At 34.4% G+C, this 17,676-nt stretch overlaps 1 protein-coding gene across 1 annotated transcript; it reads left to right on the forward strand.

Annotated features, from left to right (window-relative positions):
- LOC107693613 (arf-GAP with dual PH domain-containing protein 1-like) lies at positions 1–15,113 on the forward strand (the record flags this gene model as incomplete). The annotated part of the gene is made up of 10 exons (XM_016493063.1): positions 1–73; positions 6,222–6,352; positions 7,954–8,045; positions 9,431–9,513; positions 10,938–11,104; positions 12,418–12,501; positions 13,304–13,366; positions 13,671–13,742; positions 14,245–14,473; positions 14,547–15,113. Coding segments are annotated over 10 exons (1,023 nt in total), but the record flags the coding sequence as incomplete, so codon positions are not given.
- Between the last annotated feature and the right edge of the window lie 2,563 nt (positions 15,114–17,676).

Genomic DNA, 17,676 nt, shown 5'->3' on the forward strand with positions numbered 1-17,676 from the left:
CGGGACAGCTCCCTCCTGCGCGATCTCCGGCAGCGAGCCGGTAACGAGCTGTGCGCGGACTGCGGCGCTGCAGGTAAGAGCATCTCACCTGGACACCTGTCCGTGCTGCAGCTGCTGCGAAAGGCCCAGAGCACGCGCGACACTTCGTAGCAGGCTACACATGCTATGAGATGTATGTAAAATGTGATATTTTAATAATAAAATAATTGTAATATATTTAAATACTTATTTCATCCTATTAATAACATATTTATGTTTATGTATTATTTTAATTTATATTTATTATTACAATTTTAATTATAAAAAAAATATTTATACAAAGTATGTTATATATGATATGATATTATTTGATTATATTTATTTTAATTATATTTATTAAATATTTTTATAGTATAAATATAATATAAATAATTATTCTTTAATATGTTTCATATTTTAATATGATTTATGAAACATTGATTTTTAATTATATTATTAATTGCTATGTACACTTTAATAGCCATAGCGATAAACGTGTGTAAGCTGCTCCAAAGTAATTTCATGCCAAATGAATGTTTATTAGTTACACAGTGACAGGAATCTTTAGCGGTGACCACATGTTTGTGTCTTCATTTGGGGGACTTCTACAGTGTCATTAATGTGATTCAGCACTGCGTATGATGCTCCAGTCACATGTCATCAGTGTGCCTCGCAGGGAAACAACATGGAGCTTTGATTGTCACTGAGCTCTTGTTTCAGGAGCAGATGTGTGTGTGTTTCCACATGATGTGATGATAATAATATGGTGCTTCTGCACTGTATACTAACCCATGCACACACACCGTGTTGGTTAGATGACACACAGCACACATGAGTCACACATGAGGTGTTAAACATGAGTTTGTGGTGGGTTTGAGGGGTGTTGTCAGGGGTGTGAGTGTGTGTGTGTGTGTGTGTGTGTGAGAGTGTGTGTGTGTGTGAGTGAGTGTGTGTGTGTGTGTGAGTCACAGACAGTGGGTGACTCAGCTGTATTCTCAGGTCTTTTACCTGCACAGCATCTTTTCAAGTGTGTGTTTGCTGAGTTTGGGCAACAAAATGTGAATTCCTTCAGAATACAGTATCATACTGTAACTATTTCTCTGCATTGCAACGTTTCGGTACAGTATCACACACACAAGCTTACATACACACCGTCCTATTAAGACTCTAATAATATGGTGACTCTCACAAGAGAGTTCTGGGATTTCCTGACTGTATTACGACTGCAGGCGCTTTACACGGCGTATAACAAGGCGAGACAGACCAAGGAATGTGGCATGAATGACACACGATAGACGCTTGAGATGATTCAGGGTGAACAGGGTTAGAGTAAAAGTAGACGACGTCGTCAACACTTCTGTTTTCCACACTTTCGCTGTATATGTGTAAGCAGGCATGTGTTGAATGATGGAAGACAAGAAAGATGCATGAGCGTGAGTGTCGCTCATCAGGTTTTGTTAATATTTTGAATTAAATTTTCTGTTTTCATTTGAATTTTAGTAATTTTGTTGTCTGTTTTTGTCATTTTTATTAGTGTTTTTTTATGTTTATGTTGTTTTTATTATTTTTTTATGCTTTGTTTAGTTGAGAAATTTTGCCTAGGCTGCTCACTTTTTAAAAAAATATTTTATTTCGTTTAATGTTTATTTTATTTGAGGTTATTATTATTTTATTTTTTTTTGTTTTAGTTGACGATAATAATCCTGTTGGTACCTATAGTCAATACAATATTCAATGCAGTTCACTAAAATAGAAAATATTCAAACTGCATCTTGTTAAAGCTTTAGTAGTTTTTTGTCTGTTTTATTAGTTTTTGTTGTTAAAATATTAATTTTTGCTTTTGTTTTTAAATTATTTTTCAAACTATTTTTCAACTTAAACTAAACAAAAATTATTATTATTTTTTTTTTCAATTAGTGTTTCTTTTATTTCAGTTGACAGACAGAGAGTATCATGGGAGTATTTTTTTTGCAGTATTTGCATGAACAACTTCAACATGAGCTAAAATCTGCATGGGAAATGTTTCACCCTCATGCACATATTTCTATTGACATGACTGGAATTCATAGATGAAATTTTGCTGAGCAATGCTAAATGTGACCATACATTCAGGTTTAGAGAACTGAACAAAACCCTGAAACCTTACAATTAAGTTTGACTATTTGCTATTCATTTTCTAAGTGGGCAGATGATCAAACAGAATAAATAAATAAAGCCCGTAATATCATGGAGACTCAGGTGTAGGAGTAAGCAACCACCTAGCAAATGCCTAAATCACCCTAAAAAACGACCTAGCAACTCCCTAGCAACCACCCAAAACACCCTAGCAACTACACAGCAATGCCCTGGCAACCATCCAAAATGCATCCATCAAGTGTCTTCAGAAAATCTTAAAATCTAGTCAAATCTAGTTATTATTATTATTATTATTATTATTATTATTAAATGTTATTTATTGATTTGTCACAAAATTTAATTATTATTGTCCCGCTCTATATAAATCTGTATATATAAGTATGTATATATATATATTTCCTCATACATACAGTACACTCACATAAAGTGATATATACTACAGCATATTGCGAATCTCAACTGCTTGATGTTTATAACGTTACAAAATGTGACTATATTATCGTCCAGCTCTAATCTGCTAAATGCTACTGTAAGGCATGAAAATATCAAGATATTATACATTTTAACATCATGACTTTCTCTAAAGCTGCTTTGAAACAATGTGCACAAATCACTTTGACTTGACTGTTAATATGTCATCATGGGAATAATTTATAATCCGTTGCATCATTTCAGCTTGGATTTAGTCTTAGTTGATTAGACTTAATTACTTAATTGATTTAGACTTTATCTCTCTCTTGCTCTCACACAGCACAGACACTTTTTGCCTATATTCACACATACACACACACACACACACACACACACAGACGACCGACACATCACACACATGCAAATCATCCACTCGCCGAACACACAAGTGCAAACAGGGCACAAATTCAATTCAATTCAATTCAAGTTTATTTGTACAGTGCTTTTCACGATACAAATCAATGCAAAGCAACTTTACAGCAAATTAAGTTTCTACAATAGCAAGAGATACGATAGATTTCTTTTGCATATCTGACAGTGTAACCTAAAAAATGCTTTATATTTATTGTAAAGTATTGTGATCTGAGCAATCAAACCACATTTGAAGGTAGTCAGGCCAGTTTGAATCATTTCCAGTCTGGTTGTTTTTGTCGATCCAGTTGACCGGTTCACAAAAGTGTTATGTATGATACATTCTCAAATCTGATTTAAACACCAAGAATGATAACTATAACGGTAGCACTTTATTTTACAGTCCTGTTCCACATGTAAATACTGTGTGCTTATTATAGTGATTACAATAACTGGGTAATAACAAGGTACTAACCCTGAACCTTCCCCTAAACCTAACCTTAACCAATGTAGTTACCTTATATTACCCAGTACTTTCTTAGGTATGTACATTGTAAGTACACATAAGTACACGTACTGTAAAATAAAGTGCAACCACTATAACAATAAATGGGAAATGTTGGCGTGTCAACTAGCTGAAATAAAATAAGTTAAAATTTTATTATGTTAACATGAATATTTCATTTTTAATTTCAGTTAATAATCAGCAAATAACATATTTCAATCAAATCTATCATATGGGTTCTGTAGACTACGCTGAAAAAAAATTGGTAACCTAAAAATGGTAACATCTAAATTAACTGGTTTTATTCAAGTCAAAAATATGATCTAATGTTGCTGAATCAACCTAAATACATAAATTTATACCACTAAAACTACTTAATGTGGGTTGTTGAATCATGTAGAAATAGCTCTTTAAAGTAACAACGTCCGGTTACCACTTTTATAGTGTATATATAGTGTATACAGTTGTTGTATTTGCATTTTTATGGTGCTTTTGTGTCCGCTCAGGCTTCAGTGTAACTGCATTGAAAAGAGCAGCAGCACATTTTTAAAAATGTCTCATTTTGAGTTTCACAGACGAAAGAACGTCATACGGGTTTGGAATGATGTAAGAGTGAGTAAACAATGACAGTGAATTATAATTCGATCCCTGTGCCTTTAAGACCAAGTGTAGACAAATCTGTGCCATTGTGCTCACGAATGTGTTTAACGAGCTGTGAAACAGTCTGGTAACTCTATGAGTATATGAGTAACCAGTCACATTGGCAGCTGGTTTTAAGGTGTGTAGTCTGGTCGCTGACGGAGCCACACCTTGATCAGCAGATAACCGGTCAAGAATACAAACTAAAAGTGGGTGAAAGGCAAAACAAAGTCCGTTTCATTTGATCACAAGCCTCTCTATCTTCTTTCTTCCTTTCTGCTGCTATCTCCAATCGCCCCTCTTTCTCGTTCAAACAATGACCTCACTGTTTTTGGTTTATTTTCGCACACTGAGTGTTAGATACACACTCGTATGACACGGTTTCTCATGGATTGCGTCACTTGAAGTCAAAAAACCTGACTTTCTGTTTCTGCCAGTTTTGTCACAGTCGACACTCCCATGCCAGCCTCAGGCTGCTCGACTCAAGGAGTTCCCAGCGTTTAGCAACACTCGCACCTGAAGTGTCTCAAACTCACAGTTCCGCTGAGATCGTGACACAAATGTGAGCTGTTTGTGCATGTGTTCAGAGAGAGCGTGTATGTGTGAGCTGTAGGTGACATTACAGACCTTCCTGTCGCCCTCGTATTATATTGAACATTTCATCTGAGACTTGCAGGTTTAATTGTTATAACCTCTGTGGTGTGAATGTAGTTTTGAAACCACTTAGACCTCAGCTTTAACCGTGAAGGGAATAGAAACACACAGACGTAACCAGTTGTTAAAGAGGTTTTGCTGCAGTTCTCGGTTAGTGTTCAGTATTTTGGCCTCCACAAGAGGTCTGTCTATAGATGCATGTAAAAATAAATGGTATAGCTATGACTTTATTGGCTGTGTGCCAATTTGCATATTATCTGAAATAGTAAGCAAGAATAGAATTAGTGCAAAATGCTTGAGGGTGCACATATAATGCACTATTTCTGAGTTTTTTTTTTAACTAATATTGCATATGAATTTAAAAATAACATTTCTATCATCATTTATTCACTGTTTCAAATGCATTTGACTTCTTCTATAGAGCACAAAAAGACATGTTTAATATATCCCAGGCTCATTGGAAAAATGTGTTACTTTCTACCAAAAATGTACCCAGCTGAAATGACCACCAGTGGCAGTAAAACACCAACAACCTTTATTCCTTTTCACACAGATTATGATTACAGTGGCAGATTGTTGTTTAATAAATACTGATTTCTGTGCACAATACTATGTTATGAGCTCATAACACTTTTACCATAGTGCATGATTTGTAAACTAACACATTTTGATGTTTGCATCTCATAAGCAGCTCCATATGTGTGTCTTTTCTGATGTAGTAAACTTGCTCGGTAGCGCACCCGGTGCAGCATTGCACTTGTGATGAGAAGCGCTCGGGTACGAGTCCGTCAAACACCAGTCACGATAAAAGAGCTCAGAGACTTGTAGAAGCAAGATAAAATGACCTGGTTGCTTGAGCACATGTGTTTTTAACTCACGTTTGCTTTTATTTACACTATCGGTTTAGGGTCAGGTTTAGTTATGTTCTTTTCAAACGTGATAGAGCATTAAACTCTGCAAAACATACAACAACCATCATAATAAATGTTGCCAGATTGATGTTCATCAGTTTCAGGTAAACTGAACATGCTTTTAGCGCGACTCACTGGACATTTCACTTTGAAAGTGTTGAGAAACATGCGAGAAGCAACATAGTATCATTTTGCATTTTATCATTTTCCAATGAACAAAAATCATTTGCTGGTGACTTTTTAAATGCAATTATAATCAATGCAATGTGGAAAAAAAAGAATGAGTTAGTTTATGTTTAACCTGTGTAATCCAAATGCATGGAAATTTTATATGCAATTCAAATCACTCAAATTTTTGGAGTGATGGTGTAATATTATGTCCCAAGAGTGGAGTATTTCTTTTGCTACACACTTGAAAGGATGAGCTTCTTTCCCTTCACCAGCAAATTCATACTTCATTTAAGTATGCAAATTGGGATGCAGTTATTGCGCCTCGCATATTTGTAAAGCTTCTTCCTTCCTTCTTTCTTCCTCAGAGCCGGATTGGGTGTCCGTGACGCTGGGTGTGTTCGTGTGTCAGGGATGCTCGCTCATCCACAGAAGCATTGAAAGCCTCAGCCAGGTGAAGTCAGTGCTGCAGGACACATTTGAAGATAAAGAAATCGAGGTGAGTCACAGACGATCCACGGGCAGGTTTTTTTTCCAGGGCTGGATGTGCTGCAGAAACGCAGCTCTTTCTGATCTCCTGAATACCATCCAAATCTGCAGTAATCTCAAGAGCTACAGAGATTGATTGGATCTTTGCCTATTTAAAAGATTGAGGATGCAAACCATTAGGGCTCAACATGAGCTTGGGAATCTAAAGAGAGCTGATGTTTGTGATAATCTGAACAGAGACGTGATGGACTGAGCCATCAAAACGTTGAATAATGAAGAGGTGCACAAGTAAATGGAGCATTAAATTAAAACTGCCTATTTAACAGGTCTGAATAATTAGTGGTGCTTGCTTATGCTCAAATCAGACGTTTCACTTGGTCGATGATGAAACAGGCAAAAAAATCCCATACAATTACATATCAAATCGCATTAACTTACAACTTTACAGTATCAAGGCAGCAAGATTTGCATAGGAAAGCAACACTCACATTTTCTACAGAACTTGCAATCTTTTAGAAATTAATACAATTAGTTAAATAATAATAATATACAATAAGGTCTGATTTGTTTAAATTGAACTAACACTTTTTATTGTTACTTAAAGGGGTCATATGATGCTTTTTTAAAGATCATTATTTTGTGCATTTGGTGTAACAGAATATGTTGACATGCTTTAATGTTAAAAAAACACATTATTTTTCAAATACTGTACATTATTGTAGGTCCTCTATGCCCCGCCTCTCTCAAACGCTTCGTTTTCTACAAAGTCCCTCCTTCCGACAAGCGCAGTCTGCTCTGATTGGCCAGCTGACCCAGTGCATTGTGATTGGCCGAACAAATCGCATCATATGACCCCTTTAAAAGTTACATACATTTTTTTTATGTTACTTAATTAAAATGCTCATGTTCACATGAGTTCAGTGCATTAATTAATGTTAACAGATACAACTTTTCATGTTAAAATGTATTAATAAATGTTGAGATTAACATTAGATAAGATTAAAGGAATAGTTCATCAAAAAAATTAAAAATTTGCTGGAAACGTCCTCACGCTCAGGCCATCCCAGATCAGGATGAGTTTGTTTCTTCATCAGGTTTGTAGAAATGTAGCATTGCATCAGTGTCTCACAGCTCTAAACAAATATGTGGCTGGATTTTGATGTGAGAGACAACAGGAGATGGACTTTTTCACTGGAGGAAGCGTTATCATGGATTATATACTCATATTTTATTTAAAAACGTCTTAATGCTGGATTTGTTTCAGCTTTTGTCTTCTCCAGATGTTAACTGATGGACTGGAGTGCTGTGGATTACTTGTGGATTATCGTGATGTTTTTATCAGCTGTTTGGACTCTCATTCTGACGGCACCCATTCACTGCAGAGCATCCATTGCTGAGACACTGATGCAATGCTACATTTCTACAAATCTGATGAAGAAACAAACAAAAAAAGCACATTTTCATTTTTGGGTGAACTGTTCTTTTAATAAATGCTATGGAAGTATTGCTCACTGTTCGTTCATGTTAACTAACGTTAACAAATATTGGAATGTGTTATCTATTTGTTTAATATTGTGCCTGTAAACCATGCAATGCATTCTCTTCCTCTAGTTTATCACATCTATGGGGAATGAAGCAGCAAAGGCCAAGTACGAACAGCAAGCTCCTCCGTTTTATCACCGGCCCTCCCACACAGACTGCAGGTAGGCCTCAAACATCATGATAACCTCAATACTGTACTATGCCAGGCTCGTCCTTTCCCGTTCACTGTTGAGTGCACTTACATTCTTGTTGCTTTAGGGCTCTGGTGGTGTTTGCTTTCTTGTGGTCATTCTGACATTGTGGGGGTTTTTGAGCCGTCACACGCAAACCGTCAGTGGGACTGTTTTCTCACATGGCTTGAGAATGTGGTCCAGTGATGTAGACTTTTACTTCCTTCCTGTTTGTAGGTTGCGTTTCACGATGAGTGGCTTTTTGGCCAAAATATTCTGTTCACATGTGTTCACATGCAATGTAGACATTTCTTTAATGAAAAAAAAAAAGAAAGACCATATTCAAATGCTAAATATGTTAATTGTAACTATTTTTTAGACGAAACGATAATTTTATAGGATGTTACTTGTGATCCTTCTCTAAACTGTAAAAAATGTTTTTTTTTAGTTGTAAAACATACTCCAATAATAATTGTTTGATTTACTAGAAAATATTATTTCAGTGTTTTCTGTTTAATGTATTACTTGGCGTTTCTTTATAATTAATATTCAAATTTAAAAGAAATTTCTGAGTGATTTGTTTCTTCAGTGTGTGGATGGAAAGCTGTTTCCTTCTCTGATTAAAAAAGGTAATTGTAATATAAAGTTTAAAGTAAGAAATAAATTCACATCGTGAAATAAAGTGACAATTACAACCAATGTAGTCATAACTGGATGAAATAAACGTGAAATTATGACGTCACAATTACCTTGTAATTTGTTTTACTCGGTTTAAGCTGTTCAAAATAACTGTGATCTTTCGCAATTTTGGAAATATGTCATTTTACAGAAGTAAAATGAGTGGTGAGTGTTGATTTTAAGGCTCAACGTGGTAAAAAAAAAAAAAAGAGAAAACACATAAAGGCTTTATAAGTATGAGTAATATGCTGATTTTTTATTTTAGTATTTAAATGTCTTTCATGTGGTAATGTCTAAAACAACTGGTTTTATTCAACAAACTAAATCAACCAGACATCAGAGCAGCTTTTCCCAAACAAAGTTTATTGGAGAATGCTTTACAAGAAAATACTTATTTATTGATTTGCTGAAAATGTCCTCACCTTCAGGCCGTCCGAGATTAGGATGAGTTTGTTTCTTCATCAGGTTTGTAGAAATGTAGCATTGCATCAGTGTCTCAGCAATGGATGCTCTGCAGTGAATGGGTGCCGTCAGAATGAGAGGAAGTGATGCTACATTTCTCCAAACCTGATGAAGAAACAAACTCATCTACATCTCGGATGCCCTGATGGTGAGGACGTTTTTAGTTTTGGGTGAACTGTTCCTTTAAGGTTTTAATGTAATATTGACACATGAATTGATGTATTTATCGTTGACAGGATTTTGAGGGAGCAGTGGATCAGAGCCAAGTATGAGAGACAGGAGTTTATACACATCGAGAAACAAGAGCCTTATTCAGCAGGTGAGAGCCTCCTCAAGCTGTTGTTTTTGTGGCTTATGGCACCATGAGTATGAAGTCAGTCTCATTCTCTCATTTCAGCCACATCTCTAGGTGTTTATGTGTTCCTGACTATGCACATTTGAGGTCCATACTGCATCTAACTGGGAGAGTCAGTTTCATTACCACTCAGAATATCCAGTTTCGTGGCTCACAGTCTTATTTATTGGGAAGCGAGATCTGATTGGCTGCCAGTGATCTCATCTTTGATACACACTAGCACACATGCACGCACAAACATACATGCATTTGTGTTCTGTGTTGCATTGCGTGACTTTAATTGTGCTGCATGAGATTTGCTGCTGTGTTTAGACATTCACATTGAAGTCGTTTGCGTGTGTAATGGTGTTTTTGTGGCGGGTGTACAGTTAATAGCATTAGTCATACAGTGTGTGATCTAAATGCTGAAGTATATTGTCTGGAGGCTACAGCGTGGGCATTGGTGATTTTGCAAGACAGAATTCAGTGCTGGCTTGAGACATTCTGTTTCCACCTTCTCACTCTTCCACTTCATTTCTTCTTCTACCCTCTCAGTATTTATTACAATTATTAAGAAGTATTAAAATAGTATGCTTACTATTTAACAGTTTGGGGCCAGTAAGATTTTTTCATGCATTTGAAAGAAGTCTTATCTGCTCACCGAAGCTGCGTTTATTTCATCAAAATTGTGAAATATTATTACAATTTAAAACAGCTTTCTATGTGAATATGTGTTAAAGTGTAATGTATTTCTGTGATGCGCAGCTGTATTTTCAGCATCATTACTCCAGTCTTCAGTGTCACATGTTCTTCAGAAATCATTCTAATATGCTGATTATTAGAAACATTTCTGATTATTATCAATGTTGAAAACAGTAGTGCTGCCCGATATTTTTGTGGAAACCGTGATACATTTTATTTTTCAGGATTCACAGATGAACAGAAAGTTCAATAGAACAGCATTTATTTGAAATAGAAATCTTTTATAACGTTATAAATGTCTTTACTGTTACTTTTGATGTCCTTGATGAATAAAAGTATCAATTTCTTCAAAAAAAAAAAAAACTCTGACCCCCAAACTATATGCATATGTTATTATAATATATACATATATAATTATAATGAATATTTTTGTTACTATACACACACACACACACACACTCTCTCACACACACACACACACATCTCCTGATGAATATAAATATATGATTTTAAATATTAATGATTAATTTATATTAATTAATTCAGAAACATTTATGTATAATAAATAAATATAATGATTTGGCTAATGATGCTTACCAAAACAGTCCCAGTCCACCGGCACCATAAAACTGTAATGTGACTCTAGGGACTTTCTGGTTGGTTCTCAAAATGTTTTGATGTCCAGAAAGTGTGTGTTTATAGCTGAGATATTTCTTTAATCTTCCAGGCGAGAGAACCAAAGGCCATAATGAGGATTGAAACCCTAAATGCTACTTTCCAGCCGGCTAAAATAGGAAACCCCTACGGCCTGCAGATCACCTATCTGAGAGACAACAGCACCAGGAATATCTTTGTGTACCATGAGGACAGTAAGGTATCAGGCCCATCAAATTCCTGTGCTGCTGCTCTTGAAAGTCTTGATGCTTTTCTCCAAAGTAACACAGTTTATCAGTAGACTACAGTACAGTCACTGTCTCTCTCAAGGCCATATTTTGACATTTCAAATGTTTTCTGTGCATAACCATCATTGCATTCAGACTCTTTTTATTCAGAGGATTCATATCAAACTGTTTGTCATTTCATTTTTCCCCCTGAGGTCCACTTATAATGTTTCTTGTTCCCAAACTAGTCATATTTTAGTATTTCATGACCATTTTCCACCCTATCACTAACCCGTATCATTTAATTGCTTGTTTTTGCTTCTGCTTTTAAGACTTTTACGATTTTTACTGCAATATCTAAAGATATTTTAACTGCGCTATTCTTCAAAATAGCCTCTTTGCAAAGTCTATAATTATATTGTGTCAGATTCTGTGCCGCTATATATAATATATGATTAAGGTCATATATTTGACAAAGTTTACCCATATCTTACTTTTATTGTTAGCTGCTTGCCAACTGGAATAACGGTGCCTCCATCACAGGGTTAATACAGTTAACTAAAATTAAAACTGAATCTAACATTAAAACCATAAAAAAAAAAAAAATTATTTGAAATAAAATAATCATTAAAATGAAAAAAACATATTTCAGCTAGCTGCCAGGGTGACATTTCTCATTTTAATTTAGTTTGATTTACTAAAATAAAATAAAAAAAGTAAAAAAAACTATATAGGCATACACCAAAAAAGCCCAAAAACTAAAGCTACTAAAAGTGACAAAAACACACAACAAAATTACTAAAACTTTAAACTGAAATTGGAAAAATAAAAATTGATCTAAAATAATAGCATCTCAATGTTACTAAAATAACATAGCTTTTTCCCCAGTGCTTATTATATATATATATATATGTATATATATATACTGTATATAATCTGGAGCAGTTCTGCTTGTTGGTCAATACAGCGCTTCAACCACAAACATCAGTGGTTTGATCTCTAAAAACACTCTTCCTCTTTCACCACACATAGTGCTTTTTTAACACGGGGCGCTTTATCATGAAGACGAATATTTATCATTGCTTAGAACCTGAAACTAATCGCATCTTGAGATGTAAAGAGGAAGAGCAAGAAGTTGATCTACTGGAGGATCAACACTGCTTTGGCTCTCAGAAGAGATGGAGAGATATTTTCAGGCTGTAATATCATGTGTGGAGGTCAAACAGCAGTTATTGCATCATAAAGCATCCTCTGCTGTGTGTGTCTCTCTCTGTGTGTGTGTGTGTGTGTGTGTCTCTCTGTGCAGGAAATGGTGGACTGGTTCACTGCGATCCGGGCAGCCCGGTTTCATTACCAGAAGGTGGCATTTCCTGGAGCTAATGATGAGGACGTATGTGAATCACATTTCTTCCAGCAGCTGACACATAAAAATGAGTTATGAGCACGAAGCTCACTGTAGTGACTGTGAACATGTGCACTAAATCATGTTTCTCATTCATACACTGCAAACAATCATTTTCTTGTTTAATTCTTGTAGTAAGTCTTGTAGAAACAAATTATATTTACTCAAAAAGCTGAATTACATTAGATATTAAGATGTGTATTCAGAGAATATATCTGAAAGCTTTATAATTGTTTTAAAGCATACATTTAACAAGGTTTATACGGGTAACTATACTTTACTTGAAACCTTTATGTATAATGCATTATGAAATTATTTGTAATGCACCTTATAATGCATTGTATGATCTCATGAATAATTATCAACACATTTATAATACATTGTAATACTTAACTATTCATAGTTACACCTTTAGAAAGTATCATGCATTAAAACACACGACAGATGTAATCTGCAAATATTAGAATGCATTTATTTTAACTTTGATTACAATGTTTTATGAAAAGATTTGTAGTTTATGAATACCTTTATGGTGCCTTAAAGGCTTTGAGTATTTAATTAAAACTATTTAACAAGTCTTATGATACAGTTTTGCTTCTTAATTTGATCTTGTTTTAAATGTAGACATGGAAAACATTTGTTAATACTGATATAATGATTGATTATATTAATAATAATTTCCACCTTTTTAAATATCTGTGCATGTTTAAAGAGCATCCAAATAGTGATATGTTATTGATATGCTTCCTTATTGATATATTTTGTCTGTCTGTGTTTGGTTATGATGTAGCTGGTACCCAGACTGACAAGAAACTTCATGAAGGAGGGTTTCATGGAGAAAACAGGCCCAAGGGTGAGGGTCTTTTTCAGTAAACCTTCAGAAAAGAGATGAAGTCCACCCAATCATGCTTAATTCTGCTAGTTTCGTGCCACGTTTTCTTCTTGCACAATAAATCATTTGAAGTGAAATCAATGATTCATATGCTTTTATGTGTTTATTTGGTAAGTGGCTGTGTAATAAGGCAGATAATGTCCAGTCAGCTGGTCATTATCACAAAATAAAGTCCTCAGGGATGCTACTGAGCTGCTGACTGGACATTATCTCTTCCTAATGCCCTTCTTCACATTGATTCATGCTGGAGTCGTCTCTTTTTTAGCACACAGAGGGCTTTAAGAAAAGATGGTTTACGATGGATGATAGGAGACTAATGTACTTTAAAGATCCCTTGGTGAGTAAAAGTTGATATTTAGACTTTTTTTCTTCTTGTTACATTCCATTTCCAAATTGCCAATTGATATATGGTATTTTATTATATTATACAATGTCATTTATTTTTATTTTTATTATATTAGTAAATGTTAAATATTGTACTACATGTAACATATAGTATGATAAAATATCATTTTTATTATATTAATTATATTAATTATATTATATTAGTATATTACTATATTAGTATATGTTAACTACAAAAATGTAATCATATATATATATTTTTATAATTTTCAATATCATTTTTTTAATTGTAATTTTAAATGTAATATCCTATAATTTATTTTTACTTTTTTTATTATTATAATGTTATATTATGTTGATAATATAATGTAATATGTAGTACTACATTTAACATAGTCTTATATATTATAATGAAATATAATAAATTAAAAATATTATTTTTTAAATAAAATATTATTGTATTATATTATATTATACTATACTCCCTCTTTTAGGATGCATATGCACGTGGCGAGGTGTTCATCGGCAGTAAGGAGAACAGGTATACTGTGGTATCCGGGCTGCCGCCCTCGATCCAGGGATACCACTGGAAGTACGGGATCACCATTGAAACCCCAGACAGGAAGTTCCTGTTTGCTTGTGAAACCGAGGCAGAGCAGAAGGACTGGATCGCAGCCTTTCAGAGAGTCGTCAACCGTCCCATGATGCCGCAGGAGTACGCAGGTACACAAACACACTGAAACAATACAAAGACACTCATCGGAATCGACTGACTGCGTTTCGTTTCTCTTTGCAGTTGAGGCTCATTTCAAGCACAAGCCTTGATGCTGGCTGTAAACCTGCCTGTAAGTGCTGTATGCTGCAGGCGGCACTGACTGGACAATGAACAGCTGTTCTGTCTCATGAAGCGCTCCGGACAGAGCGAGTACCTTCCTATCTTGATTTAGTACTGACTGGACTGTGCTGAAGACGTCTTCATCGTGAGGCTTGCTTATAACCAAAGCAGACGTCCCGGGTTCAGCCGTCAGCCGAGCTACTGTACAAATATGGCATGTGAATGTTGTCCATCGCTCTTAAACATAACATTTAATCTGTAAATCACAAGTACTAAACACCACGGTGCGTTCTGACTGATGTTATTTATTGGATTTTACATGCAAATGCTGCTGTGAAGCTTAGATGATCCCCAGACACTACACAACACCACACCACTCCGAGTGTCTTTTCTGATCATCTAGGGCTTTCGTTTGCCGTTATTGATCATTTAAATGTGTGAAAACCATGTTAGGACACCTATGTATGCGTACTGTATGTGAGCCTGGAGCACAAAAGCAGTCTTAAGTCGCTGGGGTATATTTGTAGCAATAGCCAACCATCAACAATACTACAGCGAGAATAAAAGTTACGCCTTCTTTCTTTGCGTGAACATTTGGGCGGCGTTATGCAAATCTTCCCACATAGTGATGTAGGCATGTGGGGGCGTGTTCGAACGAGGCGTTTTAGGTAGGTGTGGCTGACTCTTAACTTTTATAAAGAATATCTCTTTGGATTTGAGACTTTAGTCTTTGCAACTTTACAGATCTTCTTTATGCACCAAGAGCTTGTAACACTCCAAAGAGAAAGGAAAAAATTAAATTGCATCATATGACCCCTTTAAAGATGATTTTCTCAATATCTTGATTTTTTTGCACCCTCAGATTCCAGATTTTCAAATAGTTGTATCTCGGCCAAATATTGTCCTATCCTAACAAACCATACATCAATGGAAAGATTATTTATTCAACTTTCAGATGATGCATAAATCCCTACCCCTGTGACTGGTTTTGTGCTCCAGGGTCTCCTATGTCTGATTTCTACACATCATATAAAGACGGTTCAGTTCTTGATTTTTTCCTCCTCCACTAGGTGGAAGCATATCACCGATTAAGATGCATGTGCTCATTACTGTTTCTTTTTATGCAGAATAGGGTTCATATTAGCCATAGACTGATATATCGGCCGATATTTGGCCATTTCGAGATTATCTGCTGAAAACCAAGTTCACTTGAGTGAATAAGACTAGTGATAGTTCCCCTTATCTTAGTCAATAGGGAAACTATATTTACGCCTACATTTAAGATTTATATATTTGAATTGCATATAATATTAGTTTTAGCATAAACAAACTAATAAACTTAAGGTGATGCATATTTGTCAGTCATACATAAATGAAATTCTGTAATAGTACTAATAAACTGAATGTGTTTATAACCAGGTTTATATATTTATTAATAAATCAAATTTGTTTAAATAGCTTAATTGAATAAATGTGATTGATTTCACAAATTTATGCAGATTCGAAGCAATTTTAAAAAATGTTTAAATAAAATCAAAAAGATGCAAATAGTTAATAATAAACTGTTTTTTTTTTTTGCATTCAGAAATATGCATCACATTAAGTTTATTAGTTTATGTTAAATCCAAATTTTATTTGCATTTCAAATACATAAATATTAAAAAATGTTATGCAAACTATGCAGCTATTTAATTTAAGCAATCTCATTTGCTGTTATTAAATTGCATTGTGTATATATCGTTCTTGATTTCAGCCAGACTACATGGGTTGACTTGCATTAGAATATTCTACAGATTTTAATAATGGATATGAATGTTTAGGTTGTAATAATAATCAGATCCATATCACAGCTCCTCTAATGTAACTCTGGCCCTCTTGTTCGGGTTATGATGCTATTCAGATGTTTTTCTTCTGATTTGTTTCAAATAAGAGTTAGTGAATGCTAACCAACAAAAACGTATAGCTTTGTTTTTGGGGACTTGTACCGTGGTAAGGATAATGTACAGTCACTCTCGTTCTGTGGCTGCTCATTATTTCAAAATAAACGAAATAAGAGTGGTTTATTTTGTGATAATGACTGTCTGACTGTACATTATCCAGCTTATTATCCAGCTACTTAACACGTAAATAAATATGGGCACATGAAATATTGATTTTGAGTTGAAATAATTTTCTTTTGTTAGAAGAAAGAGACGCAGAAAGAATCGGGTATTTCATGCAGTCGTGTAATAAAAAAGTTTAAATCATTCAGTACTATGGTAAATATCAAAGTATTTGTAAGAGTTCTCTCTCACACACACACACACACACACTCACACACACTCACACACACACACACACACACACAAAGTGAAACTTTTTGTAAGAGTTAGTGTTAGCTTCTTCTGGTCAGAAAATAGCTAAAACAGAGAAAAATATATGTTTTAGGACCAAGAAGATCATCTTACATGAACTCATGAGCTTAAAGCATATGAATCTTTAGTATATGCATTTTTTTTCATGGCAGCAGGGTTATTACAGTAAGCTAAAATTACAATAAAAAAAGAATATGTTGTTAGTAGAAACTAAAGTAACTGAAATTAAATACAAGAAACTTAATTTTATTTTGATTAAGAATAATTTATTATTATTATTATTATTTATTTTCATCTTTTATTATTATCATTTATATTATTGTTATATATAATTAATAAGAATATATTATTATTATTTTACTTGTTTTATTTTAGCTTGTTAGAAAGGAATATAAATTTAATAAAAACTATATGGACATATAAAAAAAAAAACTATATTAAAAAACTATAATTACTAAAAAATGACCAAAACACAAAAAAATGACTAAAACTTTAAAATTAAAATGAAATTACAACTAAATTAAAATAAAAAACTACAGCAATATCTCAATATAATATATGACTATACAGTATAATACAAATTAAATGCATAGAAAATGTATACTTGAAAATATATTGTACTATTTTGTAGTGTGTGTGTGTGTTTGTATGCGTGACTGTATGAGTGTGTGCGTGTGTGTGAGTGTGAGTGTGTGTGTGAGTGTGTGTGTGTGTGTGAGTGTGTGTGTGTGTGTGTG

The sequence above is a fragment of the Sinocyclocheilus anshuiensis genome, unplaced genomic scaffold (genome assembly GCF_001515605.1).
Source record: "Sinocyclocheilus anshuiensis isolate Anshui unplaced genomic scaffold, SAMN03320099.WGS_v1.1 scaffold546, whole genome shotgun sequence".
Classification (NCBI taxonomy): Eukaryota; Metazoa; Chordata; class Actinopteri; order Cypriniformes; family Cyprinidae; genus Sinocyclocheilus; species Sinocyclocheilus anshuiensis.